The sequence below is a fragment of the Plodia interpunctella genome, chromosome 11 (genome assembly GCF_027563975.2).
Source record: "Plodia interpunctella isolate USDA-ARS_2022_Savannah chromosome 11, ilPloInte3.2, whole genome shotgun sequence".
Lineage (NCBI taxonomy): Eukaryota > Metazoa > Arthropoda > Insecta > Lepidoptera > Pyralidae > Plodia > Plodia interpunctella.
The window spans coordinates 9,203,304-9,222,820 of record NC_071304.1 but is presented as its reverse complement, the minus strand read 5'-3'; the positions used below and the strand labels follow the sequence as shown (position 1 = coordinate 9,222,820).

General features: G+C 32.3%; 2 protein-coding genes across 2 annotated transcripts; one reads left to right on the top strand and one right to left on the bottom strand.

Annotated features, from left to right (window-relative positions):
- The first annotated feature begins 2,237 nt into the window (after positions 1-2,237).
- LOC128673714 (deoxynucleoside kinase-like) lies at positions 2,238-14,581 on the top strand. The gene is made up of 5 exons (XM_053751749.2): positions 2,238-2,551; positions 2,696-2,865; positions 3,232-3,368; positions 3,608-3,702; positions 13,871-14,581. The coding sequence occupies exons 1-5, from the start codon at positions 2,402-2,404 to the stop codon at positions 14,015-14,017; spliced, it is 699 nt and encodes a 232-aa protein (XP_053607724.1). The 5' UTR covers positions 2,238-2,401; the 3' UTR covers positions 14,018-14,581.
- LOC128673715 (NADH-ubiquinone oxidoreductase subunit 8-like) lies at positions 14,566-17,555 on the bottom strand. Its single transcript, XM_053751750.1, has 5 exons — positions 17,403-17,555; positions 16,901-17,112; positions 16,158-16,298; positions 15,525-15,623; positions 14,566-14,924 (listed from the first exon to the last, which is right to left on the bottom strand). Exons 1-5 carry the CDS (start codon positions 17,437-17,439, stop codon positions 14,763-14,765), a joined length of 651 nt encoding a protein of 216 aa, XP_053607725.1. The 5' UTR covers positions 17,440-17,555; the 3' UTR covers positions 14,566-14,762.
- Positions 17,556-19,517: the final 1,962 nt, after the last annotated feature.

Sequence of the window (19,517 nt, the reverse complement as noted above, 5' to 3'; positions counted from 1 at the left end):
CCTTGTAGTTTTGGGTGAATTTCACGAGCGTTTTGAACGCCGCCGAGGGCTATCATTAGTGTTTTTTATTAAATTGCACCATGCACAGTGATCAATTTAATTATCCTATTTTAAAAATAAGCAAAGTACTGGTACAATGTTAATTTTATAAATGTTTGATTTAAAAAATATATATTCTTTATTCAAAAAAATGTGCGCGACACTAATGAAACACCACGCGCCGCGTTGAAACAGTCGTGAAATTCACCCATTTGTGTTTCATGAAATATATTTGGTTTATCCTCTTATATTCCGGAATCATATCCCGGCTGGGTTTAATCCATTTATATTTAGGTACGTTTCTCTATTTGTGTTCTCAAAAACGTCGATCAGAGGATTAGCTAAATTATCAGAAGTCGAGGTAGGTACTGATCTACCAATGTACCTATTTCATTTTATTAGTAGATTATTTACTGATGCTGGCTGTAACGTACAAATTTATTGCGAGTTGATTAAATTGGTTTAGTTGTATAATTTATTATGTTTTTACCCGGCGAGCGAAGCCGGGATGGACCGCTAGTACCTATACAATAGAAAACACTATGTTTTTTTTTAAATAAACACTATTCCTAAAAACTTAATACAATAATAAACAACAGCGTAGATAAGTACATAAATACTTAGTTAATTAGGTATAAAAATACTTATTGATTAATACAATACGCGTGCTGAAAATTGAATGAAACGGAAATAATAATTGCAAACTGTCGATAGCATATCAAATTCGAGCAACAGACTCAGATGTCAGATTCTTGCAGATGCGATCTGCGGCTGAATTAAATCAGTTTGATTTTAAACGAAGCTGCAAGCAATTTCGGCATCATTTTACGGATAAATTTACAGTTTGTATTCTGACAGATTATAGTAAAAAATATTAAACATTGATTGTTCCCTATAGCATGGCTGGGTTTACTTTGTATACCTACCTATATTGTTGTATCGGCTGTTGGTGAACTGAATAAATAAATAAATAAATAAATAAAAAGCCAACTGTAACTACGAATTCATATGATGAGTACCTACATACTTACCTTCTTACTTAGGTAGGTACCTAATTACCTACTATAATATCAAGTTTATTTTAAACTTTGATAAGTTATGAATAATCAGAAGTAAGTACTTGTAGAATACAGGTTGGTCGTGGTACATAGGTATATGTATACACAACACAACGCTTTTAAATTTGTGCGTTATTATGATTGTGAGTTATAGATTTAGAAAGGGCCCAGCGCGCGGGCCGCTATGTCTGCTACTAAGCAATATATAATATTACGCAAAGCTCAGCGCAGATGGCGGTACTGGTACAATTAAGGTACTACGTACAATTGGCGCTTTTTGCCTCCATTAGCAATTTTCATTTCAATTTTCTGGTACAATTTTCAATATTGTACCAGATTTACGACCGAAAATACCTTCTACGCAATCGTGGTGCGAGTTTAAAGGAAAAAGATGGAAGTAAAAAGGATTTATATAGGATATATATATATATATATATATATATATATATATATATATATATATATATATATATATATATATATATATATATATATAGGATATCCTGAAAATAATAACACTATTTTAGGTTATGTTCTTCATTATTTGGTCAACTGTGGTCATGAACTGATATAAATTTGATTTTGACTGAAGATCTTATCTGTATGATGACCATATTTATAAGTCTTCACCTGTGAAATGTTCCGAGCTTCTTTTCGACTCGCGCGAAAATTTTACAGGTTTTTTATGAAAAACGATTTTCCCAATGTTTCGGCACCCGAATATGCTATTATATTTTCACAAACAAATGCTTGCATAATGAAAGGTTAATAAAGTACTTCTAAAAGAAACGTTTGAATCGACATAGCAAGCACATACAGTGCTGTACTCTTGCGGGAAAAATGTGCAGTTATCCCCTATTAGTTGGTACTCCAAGTACTTACGATGCCTCCGTAGCAGTAGCCAGTGAATGGCTCAGACCATCTAGGAAAAAAATATCTATTGAATTAGTTTTTTCCTTTGTGGTATACAAAGTTAAGTTACATATGTATATTTTTATTTAAATTAGAATTCAATTCAAATTCAAATTCAATGCATGTTCATTCACAAATATTGGCAAAAACATGTTTCATTTACGGCCTCAAAAAAGGAAGTGTCGCAATAAAATAGTTACGAGTGACAATGACAAAATTGACAAGTGACGTGACAGTGACTGTCTGGTTGGGCGGTAAAATAGCGGTAAAATTTTATTATTTATTGCGCCAATTTTTACTAGCATTAGTGTATATATTTTTATTACATGTATTAAATATTCCTATGTAATTAATTAAAATACATACTTTTGTGTGTAAATAACGAAATCACAATGTCTAACGTAAAGACAATAACTAACGCCGCTCGTATGGTAGAAAAAACCTCTAGGCCTTTCAGAGTTTCTATTGAAGGCAATATTGGATCTGGAAAATCTACGTGTATAAACTTCTTCGATAAATTCAATAACGTGGAAAAGCATACGGTAAGTTAGTCTACCCATTCTTTGGAATAACCTCTACTATTTATTGGTTTCAAGTTGTATTTACTTTCTAAACATCCGTAAGCGTCACAATATATTAATTATCGTTTTTTTGTATAACTTGTGATTACAGCGTAGTTTTTTCAGGAACCTCTGAATGAATGGCGTAATGTCAGCGGCCACAATTTACTTGGTCTCGTCTATACAGACTTACACAAGTGGACTTTCCCATTTCAACACTATGTGCACTTGACTAGGCTAAAAATTCAGACAAGTCCTCCATCAAACACTAATATTACTGTGAAAATGTTTGAACGGTAAGTTGGTTATTAGAATTTCCATGAAAATAAATATTTATGTAGCTATGTTTTAGTATAGCTGTAATATTTAATTTCATGGAAATTCTAGTAATAGGTATAAACATACAGCCCCAGCTGCAGTAAATGTTTGTCTCACTGCCCTGTGGATCTTGGAAGCCAGTAGTAGACTTACTTTTAAGTAAATGTTTGATGTCAGTAAGTGATGTATCATCCAAGTTGAATTTTGAATATGAATTTGCATCAAATTATTCTGAAAATGCCTGGCATAAGCTCAATTTCTGGGTACATTACATGATTCTGAATTATTGTGTTATGACATAAGATAAAAACTGACGATTGATCTCATGAAATTTAATTAAACAGATCAGTACAAAACAGTAGATTCTGTTTTGTGGAGAATGCCAAAAACCACAAGTTTCTTCATGACGCTGAGTACCAAGTCTTAACATCATGGTATGAATATGTTGAAAAGAATCTGGATATTGCACTTGATCTCATAGGTATGTTTTTGAAACTTACAATGTAACTCAAATTCTAAGCATTTATTCATGACCTTCACAGACACTTTCTCACTTCTAATAGTACAACCTACAAGAGACTAATTCGAGCATTCTAAATATGAATAAAACTCATTTGATGATTCCTATCATGCCAGTAGGGCCCAATGACAATCCATTCTTAGTAAAATTCTGTACCTGTTTGCCACCCAATTAATATGTATTATTGTATTTCCTTTCAGTATATTTAAAGACATCTCCACAAGTCGTGTGGGAGAGGATGATGAAGCGAGGTAGGGCTGAGGAATCTGAGGTACCACTGGAGTATCTACAGCAGGTCACTTTAATTATTTTTTATGCTTGCATTATACAAAAACTGAATGAAATCCTTTCTATGCCACTAATCTAATATAAGACCATCCAAGGTTCTCCCAGCCCTGTGCCTTGGTTCGACTGTGCTAATCTCAGTAGGGAGTTTCTAGTATCTGCTTTTCGAGTGAGATCAGGTCATGTTCCAGTTAACAAGTTTTATTTTCTTATTAATAAAAGCCCATTCGGATGATGTTGGTGAACTTGGCATACCAAGTTATAGAATATCAAAGTTTCATTGGAGTTCTATATGCATCCACATGAGTTCTATAGTTCCTGACACATTTCAAGAATAGTTCTGGCGTTTATCAATAAAAAAAAAATTTTGAAAAAATGATATGCTAAGTTCCGGTAGCATATCATTTTCTAAAAAACTAATATTAAATAATCAAAATCGATAAACACGGGATATATAAATAGTTCCTCATATATATTATAAATAGTTCTGCATTATTAAAGTAAAAAAAAATATCAAAGTTTATATATATATCGACGACATGCTACTATAAAAAAAAATAATATTTTGCTCAATGCTTACTATATTGATAGTAATCATATAAAAAATAGTTTCAAAAATGAAATTAAATGAATAAATAAATATATCACCAAAAAAGAAAAACGCCATGTAACAAAATAGCAGCATAGTAAATAAGAAGGTTATTTGGAGAAATGCCGAAATAAAACAAATATATCAAAATGTTTTGGATCGACGATAAACGTCATTTCAAGAGTAGTAAAATATTGAAAAACACAATCAGCATTTTTCTCCGAGCTCTATTCCCAGAAAAAATAGTAGTTAGTATATCACACTTGAATATTAGAAAATTAGAAATTTTACTAGATGATATTCGAAAAATCTTAAAAAAATGTTCTGGTTACCCAAGAACCTAGAACTCCGCGGATTATAAAACAACACTAATATATCAATAAATAAGAATAAGAATTTCAACCAGAACTCTTTAAAAAATATCAGCATATCACACTTGAATATTGGAAAGTTAGAAATTAAACTAGATGATATTCGAAAATTCTTAAAAATATGTTCTGGTTACCCAGGAACCTAGAACTCCGCGGATTATAAAACAACACTAGTATATCAACAAACAACAACAAGTATTTCAACCAGAACTCTAAAAAAAACATCAGCATATCACACTTGAATATTGGAATGTTAGAAATTTTACTACTATTTTTTTAGATGATATTCAAAAATTCTTAAAAATATGTTCTGGTTACCCAGGAACCTAGAACTCCGCGGATTATAAAACAACACTAGTATATCAATAAATAACAACAAGTATTTCAATCAGAACTCTTAAAAAAATATCAGCATATCACACTTGAATATTGGAAAGTTAGAAATTTTACTAGATGATATTCGAAAATTATTAAAAATATGTTCTGGTTACCCAGGAACCTAAAACTCCGCGGATTATAAAACAACACTAGTATATCATTAATTATCAACAAGAATTTCAACCAGAATTCTTTAAAAAATATCGGCATATCACACTTGAATATTGGAAAGTTAGAAATTTTACTAGATGATATTCGAAAAATCTTAAAAAAATGTTCTGCTTACCCAGGAACCTAGAACTCCGCGGATTATAAAACAACACTAGTATATCAATAATTATCAACAAGAATTTCAACCAGAACTCTTTAAAAAACATCAGCATATCACACTTGAATATTGGAAAGTTAGAAATTTTACTACTATTTTTTTAGATGATATTCAAAAATTCTTAAAAATATGTTCTGGTTACCCAGGAACCTAGAACTCCGCGGATTATAAAACAACACTAGTATATCAACAAAGAACAACAAGTATTTCAACCAGAACTCTAAAAAAAACATCAGCATATCACACTTGAATATTGGAATGTTAGAAATTTTACTAGATGATATTCGAAAATTCTTAAAAATATGTTCTGGTTACCTAGGAACCTAGAACTCCGCGGATTATAAAACAACACTAGTATATTAACATAGAACAATAAGTATTTCAACCAGAACTCTTTAAAAAATATCAGCATATCACACCTGAATATTGGAAAGTTAGAAATTTTACTAGATGATATTCGAAAATTCTTAAAAATATGTTCTGGTTACCCAGGAACCTAGAACTCCGCGGATTATAAAACAACACTAGTATATCAACAAACAACAACAAGTATTTCAACCAGAACTCTAAAAAAAACATCAGCATATCACACTTGAATATTGGAAAGTTAGAAATTTTACTAGATGATATTCGAAAAATCTTAAAAAAATGTTGTGGTTACTCAGGAACCTAGAACTCCCCGGATTATAAAACAGCACTAGTATATAAACAAACAACAATAAGTATTTCAACCAGAACTCTAAAAAAAACATCAGCATATCACACTTGAATATTGGAAAGTTAGAAATTTTACTAGATGATATTCGAAAAATCTTAAAAAAATGTTCTGGTTACCCAGGAACCTAGAACTCCGCGGATTATAAAACAACACTAGTATATCAATAATTATCAACAAGAATTTCAACCAGAACTCTTTAAAAAATATCTGCATATCACACTTGAATATTGGAAAGTTAGAAATTTTACTAGATGATATTCGAAAATTCTTAAAAATATGTTCTGGTTACCCAGGAACCTAAAACTCCGCGGATTATAAAACAACTCTAGTATATCAACAAACAACAACAAGTATTTCAACCAGAACTCTAAAAAAAACATCAGCATATCACACTTGAATATTGGAATGTTAGAAATTTTACTAGATGATATTCGAAAATTCTTAAAAATATGTTCTGGTTACCTAGGAACCTAGAACTCCGCGGATTATAAAACAACACTAGTATATTAACATAGAACAATAAGTATTTCAACCAGAACTCTTTAAAAAATATCAGCATATCACACCTGAATATTGGAAAGTTAGAAATTTTACTAGATGATATTCGAAAATTCTTAAAAATATGTTCTGGTTACCCAGGAACCTAGAACTCCGCGGATTATAAAACAACACTAGTATATTAACAAAGAACAATAAGTATTTCAACCAGAACTCTAAAAAAAACATCAGCATATCACACTTGAATATTGGAAAGTTAGAAATTTTACTAGATGATATTCGAAAAATCTTAAAAAAATGTTCTGGTTACCCAGGAACCTAGAACTCCGCGGATTATAAAACAACACTAGTATATCAATAATTATCAACAAGAATTTCAACCAGAACTCTTTAAAAAATATCTGCATATCACACTTGAATATTGGAAAGTTAGAAATTTTACTAGATGATATTCGAAAATTCTTAAAAATATGTTCTGGTTACCCAGGAACCTAGAACTCCGCGGATTATAAAACAACACTAGTATATCAATAAATAACAACAAGTATTTCAACCAGAACTCTTTAAAAAATATCAGCATATCACACTTGAATATTGGAAAGTTAGAAATTTTACTAGATGATATTCGAAAATTCTTAAAAATATGTTCTGGTTACCCAGGAACCTAGAACTCCGCGGATTATAAAACAACACTAGTATATCAACAAACAACAATAAGTATTTCAACCAGAACTCTAAAAAAAACATCAGCATATCACACTTGAATATTGGAAAGTTAGAAATTTTACTAGATGATATTCGAAAAATCTTAAAAAAATGTTGTGGTTACCCAGGAACCTAGAACTCCCCGGATTATAAAACAACACTAGTATATCAACAAACAACAATAAGTATTTCAACCAGAACTCTAAAAAAAACATCAGCATATCACACTTGAATATTGGAAAGTTAGAAATTTTACTAGATGATATTCGAAAAATCTTAAAAAAATGTTGTGGTTACCCAGGAACCTAGAACTCCCCGGATTATAAAACAACACTAGTATATCAACAAACAACAATAAGTATTTCAACCAGAACTCTAAAAAAAACATCAGCATATCACACTTGAATATTGGAAAGTTAGAAATTTTACTAGATGATATTCGAAAATTCTTAAAAATATGTTCTGGTTACCCAGGAACCTAGAACTCCGCGGATTATAAAACAACACTAGTATATCAATAAATAACAACAAGTATTTCAACCAGAACTCTTTAAAAAATATCTGCATATCACACTTGAATATTGGAAAGTTAGAAATTTTACTAGATGATATTCGAAAATTCTTAAAAATATGTTCTGGTTACCCAGGAACCTAGAACTCCGCGGATTATAAAACAACACTAGTATATCAACAAACAACAATAAGTATTTCAACCAGAACTCTAAAAAAAACATCAGCATATCACACTTGAATATTGGAAAGTTAGAAATTTTACTAGATGATATTCGAAAAATCTTAAAAAAATGTTGTGGTTACCCAGGAACCTAGAACTCCCCGGATTATAAAACAACACTAGTATATCAACAAACAACAATAAGTATTTCAACCAGAACTCTAAAAAAAACATCAGCATATCACACTTGAATATTGGAAAGTTCGAAATTTTACTAGATGATATTCGAAAATTCTTAAAAATATGTTCTGGTTACCCAGGAACCTAGAACTCCGCGGATTATAAAACAACACTAGTATATCAATAAATAACAACAAGTATTTCAACCAGAACTCTTTAAAAAATATCTGCATATCACACTTGAATATTGGAAAGTTAGAAATTTTACTAGATGATATTCGAAAATTCTTAAAAATATGTTCTGGTTACCCAGGAACCTAGAACTCCGCGGATTATAAAACAACACTAGTATATCAACAAACAACAATAAGTATTTCAACCAGAACTCTAAAAAAAACATCAGCATATCACACTTGAATATTGGAAAGTTAGAAATTTTACTAGATGATATTCGAAAAATCTTAAAAAAATGTTGTGGTTACCCAGGAACCTAGAACTCCCCGGATTATAAAACAACACTAGTATATCAACAAACAACAATAAGTATTTCAACCAGAACTCTAAAAAAAACATCAGCATATCACACTTGAATATTGGAAAGTTAGAAATTTTACTAGATGATATTCGAAAAATCTTAAAAAAATGTTCTGGTTACCCAGGAACCTAGAACTCCGCGGATTATAAAACAACACTAGTATATCAATAATTATCAACAAGAATTTCAACCAGAACTCTTTAAAAAATATCTGCATATCACACTTGAATATTGGAAAGTTAGAAATTTTACTAGATGATATTCGAAAATTCTTAAAAATATGTTCTGGTTACCCAGGAACCTAGAACTCCGCGGATTATAAAACAACACTAGTATATCAATAAATAACAACAAGTATTTCAACCAGAACTCTTTAAAAAATATCTGCATATCACACTTGAATATTGGAAAGTTAGAAATTTTACTAGATGATATTCGAAAATTCTTAAAAATATGTTCTGGTTACCCAGGAACCTAGAACTCCGCGGATTATAAAACAACACTAGTATATCAACAAACAACAATAAGTATTTCAACCAGAACTCTAAAAAAAACATCAGCATATCACACTTGAATATTGGAAAGTTAGAAATTTTACTAGATGATATTCGAAAAATCTTAAAAATATGTTCTGGTTACCCATTCTTAAAAATATGTTTGGTTGAAATACTTATTGTTCTTTGTTAATATACTAGTGTTGTTTTATAATCCGCGGAGTTCTAGGTTCCTGGGTAACCACAACATTTTTTTAAGATTTTTCGAATATCATCTAGTAAAATTTCTAACTTTCCAATATTCAAGTGTGATATGCTGATATTTTTTAAAGAGTTCTGGTTGAAATACTTATTGTTCTTTGTTAATATACTAGTGTTGTTTTATAATCCGCGGAGTTCTAGGTTCCTGGGTAACCAGAACATATTTTTAAGAATTTTCGAATATCATCTAGTAAAATTTCTAACTTTCCAATATTCAAGTGTGATATGCTGATATTTTTTTAAAGAGTTCTGGTTGAAATACTTGTTGTTATTTATTGATATACTAGTGTTGTTTTATAATCCGCGGAGTTCTAGGTTCCTGGGTAACCAGAACATATTTTTAAGAATTTTCGAATATCATCTAGTAAAATTTCTAACTTTCCAATATTCAGGTGTGATATGCTGATATTTTTTAAAGAGTTCTGGTTGAAATACTTATTGTTCTATGTTAATATACTAGTGTTGTTTTATAATCCGCGGAGTTCTAGGTTCCTAGGTAACCAGAACATATTTTTAAGAATTTTCGAATATCATCTAGTAAAATTTCTAACATTCCAATATTCAAGTGTGATATGCTGATGTTTTTTTTAGAGTTCTGGTTGAAATACTTGTTGTTGTTTGTTGATATACTAGAGTTGTTTTATAATCCGCGGAGTTCTAGGTTCCTGGGTAACCAGAACATATTTTTAAGAATTTTCGAATATCATCTAGTAAAATTTCTAACTTTCCAATATTCAAGTGTGATATGCAGATATTTTTTAAAGAGTTCTGGTTGAAATTCTTGTTGATAATTATTGATATACTAGTGTTGTTTTATAATCCGCGGAGTTCTAGGTTCCTGGGTAACCAGAACATTTTTTTAAGATTTTTCGAATATCATCTAGTAAAATTTCTAACTTTCCAATATTCAAGTGTGATATGCTGATGTTTTTTTTAGAGTTCTGGTTGAAATACTTATTGTTGTTTGTTGATATACTAGTGCTGTTTTATAATCCGGGGAGTTCTAGGTTCCTGAGTAACCACAACATTTTTTTAAGATTTTTCGAATATCATCTAGTAAAATTTCTAACTTTCCAATATTCAAGTGTGATATGCTGATGTTTTTTTTAGAGTTCTGGTTGAAATACTTATTGTTGTTTGTTGATATACTAGTGTTGTTTTATAATCCGCGCAGTTCTAGGTTCCTGGGTAACCAGTTGTTTGTTGATATACTAGTGTTGTTTTATAATCCGCGGAGTTCTAGGTTCCTGGGTAACCAGAACATATTTTTAAGAATTTTTGAATATCATCTAAAAAAATAGTAGTAAAATTTCTAACATTCCAATATTCAAGTGTGATATGCTGATGTTTTTTTTAGAGTTCTGGTTGAAATACTTGTTGTTGTTTGTTGATATACTAGTGTTGTTTTATAATCCGCGGAGTTCTAGGTTCCTGGGTAACCAGAACATATTTTTAAGAATTTTCGAATATCATCTAGTTTAATTTCTAACTTTCCAATATTCAAGTGTGATATGCTGATATTTTTTAAAGAGTTCTGGTTGATATTCTTATTCTTATTTATTGATATATTAGTGTTGTTTTATAATCCGCGGAGTTCTAGGTTCTTGGGTAACCAGAACATTTTTTTAAGATTTTTCGAATATCATCTAGTAAAATTTCTAACTTTCCAATATTCAAGTGTGATATGCTGATGTTTTTTTTAGAGTTCTGGTTGAAATACTTGTTGTTGTTTGTTGATATACTAGTGTTGTTTTATAATCCGCGGAGTTCTAGGTTCCTGGGTAACCAGAACATATTTTTAAGAATTTTCGAATATCATCTAGTTAAATTTCTAACTTTCCAATATTCAAGTGTGATATGCTGATGTTTTTTTTAGAGTTCTGGTTGAAATACTTGTTGTTCTTTGTTGATATACTAGTGTTGTTTTATAATCCGCGGAGTTCTAGGTTCCTGGGTAACCAGAACATATTTTTAAGAATTTTTGAATATCATCTAAAAAAATAGTAGTAAAATTTCTAACTTTCCAATATTCAAGTGTGATATGCTGATGTTTTTTTTAGAGTTCTGGTTGAAATACTTGTTGTTCTTTGTTGATATACTAGTGTTGTTTTATAATCCGCGGAGTTCTAGGTTCCTGGATAACCACAACATTTTTTTAAGATTTTTCGAATATCATCTAGTAAAATTTCTAACTTTCCAATATTCAAGTGTGATATGCTGATATTTTTTAAAGAGTTCTCGTTGAAATTCTTGTTGATAATTATTGATATACTAGTGTTGTTTTATAATCCGCGGAGTTCTAGGTTCCTGGGTAAGCAGAACATTTTTTTAAGATTTTTCGAATATCATCTAGTAAAATTTCTAACTTTCCAATATTCAAGTGTGATATGCCGATATTTTTTAAAGAATTCTGGTTGAAATTCTTGTTGATAATTAATGATATACTAGTGTTGTTTTATAATCCGCGGAGTTCTAGGTTCCTGGGTAACCAGAACATATTTTTAATAATTTTCGAATATCATCTAGTAAAATTTCTAACTTTCCAATATTCAAGTGTGATATGCTGATATTTTTTTAAGAGTTCTGATTGAAATAATTGTTGTTATTTATTGATATACCAGTGTTGTTTTATAATCCGCGGAGTTCTAGGTTCCTGGGTAACCAGAACATATTTTTAAGAATTTTTGAATATCATCTAAAAAAATAGTAGTAAAATTTCTAACATTCCAATATTCAAGTGTGATATGCTGATGTTTTTTTTAGAGTTCTGGTTGAAATACTTGTTGTTGTTTGTTGATATACTAGTGTTGTTTTATAATCCGCGGAGTTCTAGGTTCCTGGGTAACCAGAACATATTTTTAAGAATTTTCGAATATCATCTAGTTTAATTTCTAACTTTCCAATATTCAAGTGTGATATGCTGATATTTTTTAAAGAGTTCTGGTTGAAATTCTTATTCTTATTTATTGATATATTAGTGTTGTTTTATAATCCGCGGAGTTCTAGGTTCTTGGGTAACCAGAACATTTTTTTAAGATTTTTCGAATATCATCTAGTAAAATTTCTAATTTTCTAATATTCAAGTGTGATATACTAACTACTATTTTTTCTGGGAATAGAGCTCGGAGAAAAATGCTGATTGTGTTTTTCAATATTTTACTACTCTTGAAATGACGTTTATCGTCGATCCAAAACATTTTGATATATTTGTGTTATTTCGGCATTTCTCCAAATAACCTTCTTATTTACTATGCTGCTATTTTGTTACATGGCGTTTTTCTTTTTTGGTGATATATTTATTTATTCATTTAATTTCATTTTTGAAACTTTTTTTTATATGATTACTATCAATATAGTAAGCATTGAGCAAAATATTATATTTTTTTTATAGTAGCATGTCGTCGATATATATATAAACTTTGATATTTTTTTTTTACTTTAATAATGCAGAACTATTTATAATATATATGAGGAACTATTTATATATCCCGTGTTTATCGATTTTGATTATTTAATATTAGTTTTTTAGAAAATGATATGCTACCGGAACTTAGCATATCATTTTTTCAAAAATTTTTTTTTATTGATAAACGCCAGAACTATTCTTGAAATGTGTCAGGAACTATAGAACTCATGTGGATGCAATTAGAACTCCAATTAAACTTTGATATTCTATAACTTGGTATGCCAAGTTCACAGACACATTCGGATGCATGTAATGTGTGCAATAAAATGGAAGATTTGCTTCATGTTTTGTTGGAATGTAGTTTACTTGTTTCTCTTTCCATCCAAAGGTTGGCTGGAAGAAGTTGCATTAGCGATAAGTCCGCCTTTGCAGTCATTATGTTTAAATATCTTGTAACTTATAACTCCTTTGTGAATGGTGCAATAAAGAGTTTATCTATCTATCTCTCTTTGGGCAATGGTGAGATCAACATTACCTTGAACAAACCGTTGTCTCGGGAGACCAGATGTATTTATACATTCTGGAGAGGGATGACGACGCATAGGCAGACATAATACCAAATAAAATGGAATTTACCCATGAGGCTGGCATAGTCGCACCAAGCAACTGAACAAGCCTTGACAAAAAATAGATTTTTTTTAAATGCCACTAATATTGCTATGTGTTGCATGCATTCACTATGCATTACATCACATTTGCATCTCTATAACTATATTGAGTATTATGTTGGGGTGGTTACCCCAACATAATACTCAAAGTGCAGATTTTCCTTCACTGGAATCAAGTAGGAATCCATGAATACTAGCTACAATACATTAATACAAACTCATGCAGGATTCGAACCTGGAACATTTCAAATCACAGGTGAGCACCCATTGGACCACCACTACTTTAGTTTACAGCTTTAGTTTTAAATTCATGTATTATCCCAAGCAACATAGAACAGAACACATAGGTACTTTAACAATTGTGTATTTTACAGGTGCATGATGCATATGAGAACTGGCTCAACTCCCCAGATGTAGGTTGTGAAGTGCTCACAATAGACGCTGATAGAAGTCTCGACGTCGTGAAAGAAGATCTTCAAAGGTATTCTTATAAAATTTTAGGTGGGAACCACACAAACTGACTGAATTTTATTGTTAGGTGATGTTTTCTTAATACAATCTTGCCTTAATAGGATAGAACGATGATTACCTACAATTTTTGTTGTTTAAAAAGAAGATAATTACCAATGAGATGTCACTTATTGCTTCAAAACTCTGTGTTGTTTTGATCTTAGATTTTAATTTACCTGTTTTAAGAAATGATAATAAAAAAAGAATTAAGCCAAGTATATACTAATTGTAAACTGTTAAAATAATTTTATTAATATAATTAAGATAAATGTTAAATAGGTATGTATAAAAAAGGTTTTCTTATAAATCAAGTTTGTGTTTGATAATTCTATTGTTACTACCATCCAATAAATTCGACCATAATCGATGTGATCACAGACTTAATATTAACTTCAAGGATGTGATTATGTGTATCATTTTAGTTCCATCATTTGTGCTCTATGGGTGAATGATTTGGCCAATTGAGCAATAATAGGACGCAAATTGACTATGATTTAGTTTTAAATCTACTGACTACCTCAATGATGCCGAGTAAACTATTTTATTAAAATCAATAAAATTTCTTAAACTGAGAATATGTTTTATTTATCACAAAAACAATTGAATATTGCTAGTTTTAAGACCTATTTTGTTCACAAAAACCACTACCACTGTATATAATTTTCGACAAAAAAAATACTAAAAACAAAAAGAATCTGAAATGTTGCAAAATAGGCCTTAAAAGTATTTACACTAAGGTAATAATAAATTATCATTTTAACGGTAGAGATGATCTGCTCTTATGTTGGATGCTATTTCGCTCTCCCACTTGTCTCCGTTAGATAGCAGTTTTTCTTTATTATAAAGGAGTTCCTCGTGAGTTTCTGTCGAGAATTCGAAGTTGGGCCCTTCCACTATTGCGTCGACCGGGCACGCTTCCTGCAAGTTAGAAATGAAGCTATAGTTTATTATTCCTTAGAATATTATAAATACAAAGAACTCTGTCGCGTCTGCCTGGATGAACGCGATAAGTCGAAAACAGACAGAGATTTTTGTACAGTTTTCACTAGTGTGATATAGTTGACGACCTCGGTGGCGCAATGTTAAAGTTCTTGCCACTGAACCGAGAGGTCCCGGGTTCGATCCCCGGTCGGGTTACGATGGAAAATGATCTTTTTCTGATTGGCCCGGGACTTATATAGTATCGTTGAGTTATTATCCCATAAGTCTCGAACTTACTTTGGGGCTAGCTCAATCTGTGTGATTTGTCCCAATATATTTATTTATTATGGTTTTAGCCGAGCAAAGCTGGGACGGCCGCTATTATTAAATAAATGTACATTAGTCCACTTAGTTGCAATATACTTACAGTCTTGTAAATAAAGTGGACGACCTTATTTGGTGAAAAGTATTTGAAGAAAAGGCTGCAGTAAAGTATGTAGCGGCGCTTCTTCACCTGCGCTTTGAAAGTCTGCTTTTGTTGCTGTTTGTTTGGAAGAGACTTATGATGGTAATAAATAAAATTGACTCAAATATTACCTGACAGAATCCACAATATATGCATTTGGTCATATCAATGTCGTATCGAGTCGTCCTTCTTGAGCCGTCCTTACGCTCCTCTGCCTCGATTGTGATAGCCTGTAAAAGGAATTCATTAAAATAATTCCTGGTCTCATTCAGGGCTGTAATACTGTGAAGCCCATGGACAGCAGAAAATGTAGCTGTCACTTTTGTACACCCTGCAAGGCAGAAAACGGAGAGCTATGTAGGATAGCTCTCAGATTTCCATTTTAGAATATTTGTAAGTACTTCATATTATTATCTTTTACTATACAGTCAACCGCATAATCACTGGCAATTATCGACGGAAAAGTCGACTATAGTTTCAGTGTTATAGAAGAAGTAGGTAGGCCTTCTTCTATAACACTGAAATCAATATGACTGCTGACCATTCCCATATACAATCCACATACAATGTCTTTTTCTCACATTGTGTTTGTGTCCCACGCGGGGCATAGGGCGACCACTGTGCTTCGTAATCTCTATCAGGGTTGGGCTTACAGCTTCACTTCATTTTTTCTCACTTTAGTTTTAATCAATTTTCCTTCACCAGAAGCAAGTGCTGGTCAGTGAGAACTACTATACAGCATCATCATTTCATCACCAACATACCTGAGCTGGGCAGATAGCTTCACACAGTTTACATGCAATGCACCTCTCCTCACCGGAGGGATATCGGCGCAGAGCATGTTCTCCTCTGAAGCGGGGCGAGAGTGGGCCCTTCTCGAATGGGTAATTGATGGTGGCTGGTTCCTGAAATTAGTTTCATTCAATTGTGTATTAGTTTCATTCAATTGTGTCAAGGAGTTCCATTTAAAAATATATACTGGTCGTAGAGTGAAATGAATGAGCATTTTTTTAACCAGAACATTTTTACAAGCTTTTTTTATTTAACTTGTAATATAACTATGTACATATTTCCCTGTCTATATGGGTGGAATCTTGAAACTCAAGTTTGAAGTAGATATCTTAAATTGAGATGAAATTTTGTACACACATTTAATTTGGAGGATGGTGAGGACAATCCATTATTATGATAAGCATGCCCTGACAGTGCAACCAGGAATGGCCCCAGACGTGGGAACTTTTCAACTATAAGTATAGAGCATGATTTTTTTGTTACACATTGAAGCAATATATTACTCTCTGACAACAATAACAGTTTGTGTCAAAAATGCCATTTTTCTAAAAACCTATACATTTCAATTTCAGAATGTAGACCAGATTTTTTTTCACCTCATTATTAAATCCATTAATAAATATTACTATAGTTTACTGCTTTTTGTTAGTTCAAACAATTGACATAATATGAGGTAGTGGAAAAATAATTGAATAATATCTAGCACAGTATGTACCTTGAAAATGTGGGCTAACGTGACAGCGAATCCCCTGGCGAGCTCGGTCCAAAATATGGTTTGAGCAGCTCTGTCTGACATGGCTTTGAATGTCATCTCAGGGTCCTCAGCGTTCACATATTTGTAGCCTGGCGAAACTGGTGGGTATACTTTCTCCACGTTGCCCCCTGAGCAATGCCGCACTACTATATTGCCAGCACAAGTCGTACGGACTGTAATGTCAAACATAATAGTAGATATTAGCGTAAATATAATATGTTGATATGAAGATAATAATTATGTAAAAATGTTTTGAATGAATAACAAACTTAAGGTTGTAGAGATTGAATAAACAAGTTAGTTAAAGTGTAAATCTACGCAACAATCTAAATTACACTTAAAACAAGGAACAAATCAGCTGGTAAATACGCAATAGAGGTTATAAACAACAGTTGCGTAACAGGACATCCTAACAATATTAACGCTTGAGGGCTACAACATAACTTAAAGGTCACTCTATTACCTCGTGCGGACACTGAAAATAATTTAACTAGCGACATTATTACTATTTTATCGCCAATTTACATAAAAATCGATTGAATTTGACTGCAACTTCAGCCGAAATTCAAAATGTCACTTAGCTGTCTCCAGTGTTGCTAGTTGTAAATACATTACGAATGAGTAATGACATTTTATATTTTAATATTTTCTACTACGTCGTCGGATCGGATAGGTATGGGATAGGTAGAAAAAAAGGTAATTTTTGCTGGGTGGTAGATTTTATTTGCCTGCTTTAAGGTCAATATTTTGCAAGTTGAAAAGACCTGTGGTTCCGATGACTATGCATACAAGACCTAATGGTGAATATCAAGGTTGGCTCCCAGCGAGAAAATCTTCTCAATGGTTAATAGTACAGAGTATGCAACATTTGGAAATGTAGAAGTTAGATCATTTATGCGGTCAGCTAAATCTGCCAAGTCATTCAAATTTGTGGAAGTTGGTTGTTCAGCGAGCGCAATCTGAATTCCATGTGGCAAGCGACTCATCCAAATTGTCCGCAAAAACATCTGGAACGTTCAATCCAGCGAGGCTCTCAAATGGCACAAGAACTGTGACGGCTTTCTGTCGCCTAGCTGTTAATGCGCCAACAAATGTTTCAACTTATTCTTGTTCGATGCTGTCAGTCTTTTTACAAGTTCCGATTTTAATTTTTCGTATTTCTCCGTTTTAGGAGGGCTAATTATAATATCCTTGACTTCCCTTGAATATTTGTTGTCCAACTGGCTAATTACGTCATTGAATTTCGTTGCATCGTTTGTTATTCCCGAAATTGCGAATTAGCCTTCCACCTGCGCAAACCATAAATTTCCAGCTCTTCAGGCCAAAATGGTGGTATATACCTCTGATGTGTTAAGGTCCGACTCCACGGAATTTCCTCCGGTACGCCATTGTACGTCGGCTTCGGCATCTTTAAATTCTTTATCCAGCTTATTAGGTTTTTCCTATTTTTAGAGGTCACAGATATATGAAAATTACCATGTTCATTCTGTGATAGACATGTCAATAGGGCATGTAGCGGGAGCCAGATGGTTATGCTCAACCGCCACAAAGGGAAAATCTTCCCGCCAGGTTAGGTGTTGCGTCTGGGGAACCGCACGGCTCCGATCGTGTCGTGTCGGAGGTTGCATTTATGCTTCCAATCGAAAACGCACTGTCTGCGCAGTCTAGGCTTGTTAGCTGTCCATAGTGAGTCGACCGTCGTGCTATCTGTCCGTAATGTCCTGGATCACTTGTGTGGCTTGTTCATCAATGCGTTTGGTCGGCTTTTTACATCTGCGCCGTTGTGCATGTGGCGTGGTAGATGTCGCCACAGGCATATTACGTAAAACTCAGCGCAGATGGCGCTACGGGTACAACTAAGGTACACGCCATTGCCAATGGAGGCAAAAAGCGCTTATTTTCAATATTGTTGCAGATTTATGACCAAAAATACCTTCTACGTGATCGTGGTGTGAATTTAAAGGAAAAAGGAAGGATTTAGTGGAAAATAATAACACTATTTTAGGTTATGTTCTGCATTATTTGGTCAATTGTGGTCATAATATAAACTTGATTTGACTGAAGATCTTACCTGTATGAAGTTCATATTTTAGTAAGTCTTCAAGTATGAAGTGTTCCGAGCTTTTTTCGACCGTTTACTGGCTTGAAAATTTTACAGCGTGAGATGTATCCCATAGTTTTCGAAGTTTTTTATCTTATGAAAAACAATTTTTCCCAATATTTCGGCACCTGAATATGCTATTGTTGTATATTTCCACAAACGAATGCTTACATAATGAAATTATTAATAAAGTACACTAAAATAAACGTTGTAATCGACATAGCAAAAGGCGGCAAAGCTTTTGTGTACTTAACATACAGTGCTGTACTCTGGCGGAATAATGTGCAGTAATACTCCCTCCCTTTAATGTTCTAAAAAATGATAACTAAACGCATGTAAGCACGGTCGCATACGTTCGGTTTCTGAATCACAATTCCTGATGACATTTTCAGATTAAATAGTTATAGTTCTTTTTTTGTCGCTAGATTTGGAGAGATTTAAGTTTCAACAGCGATTTTCTAAAATGTGTTATTGTTC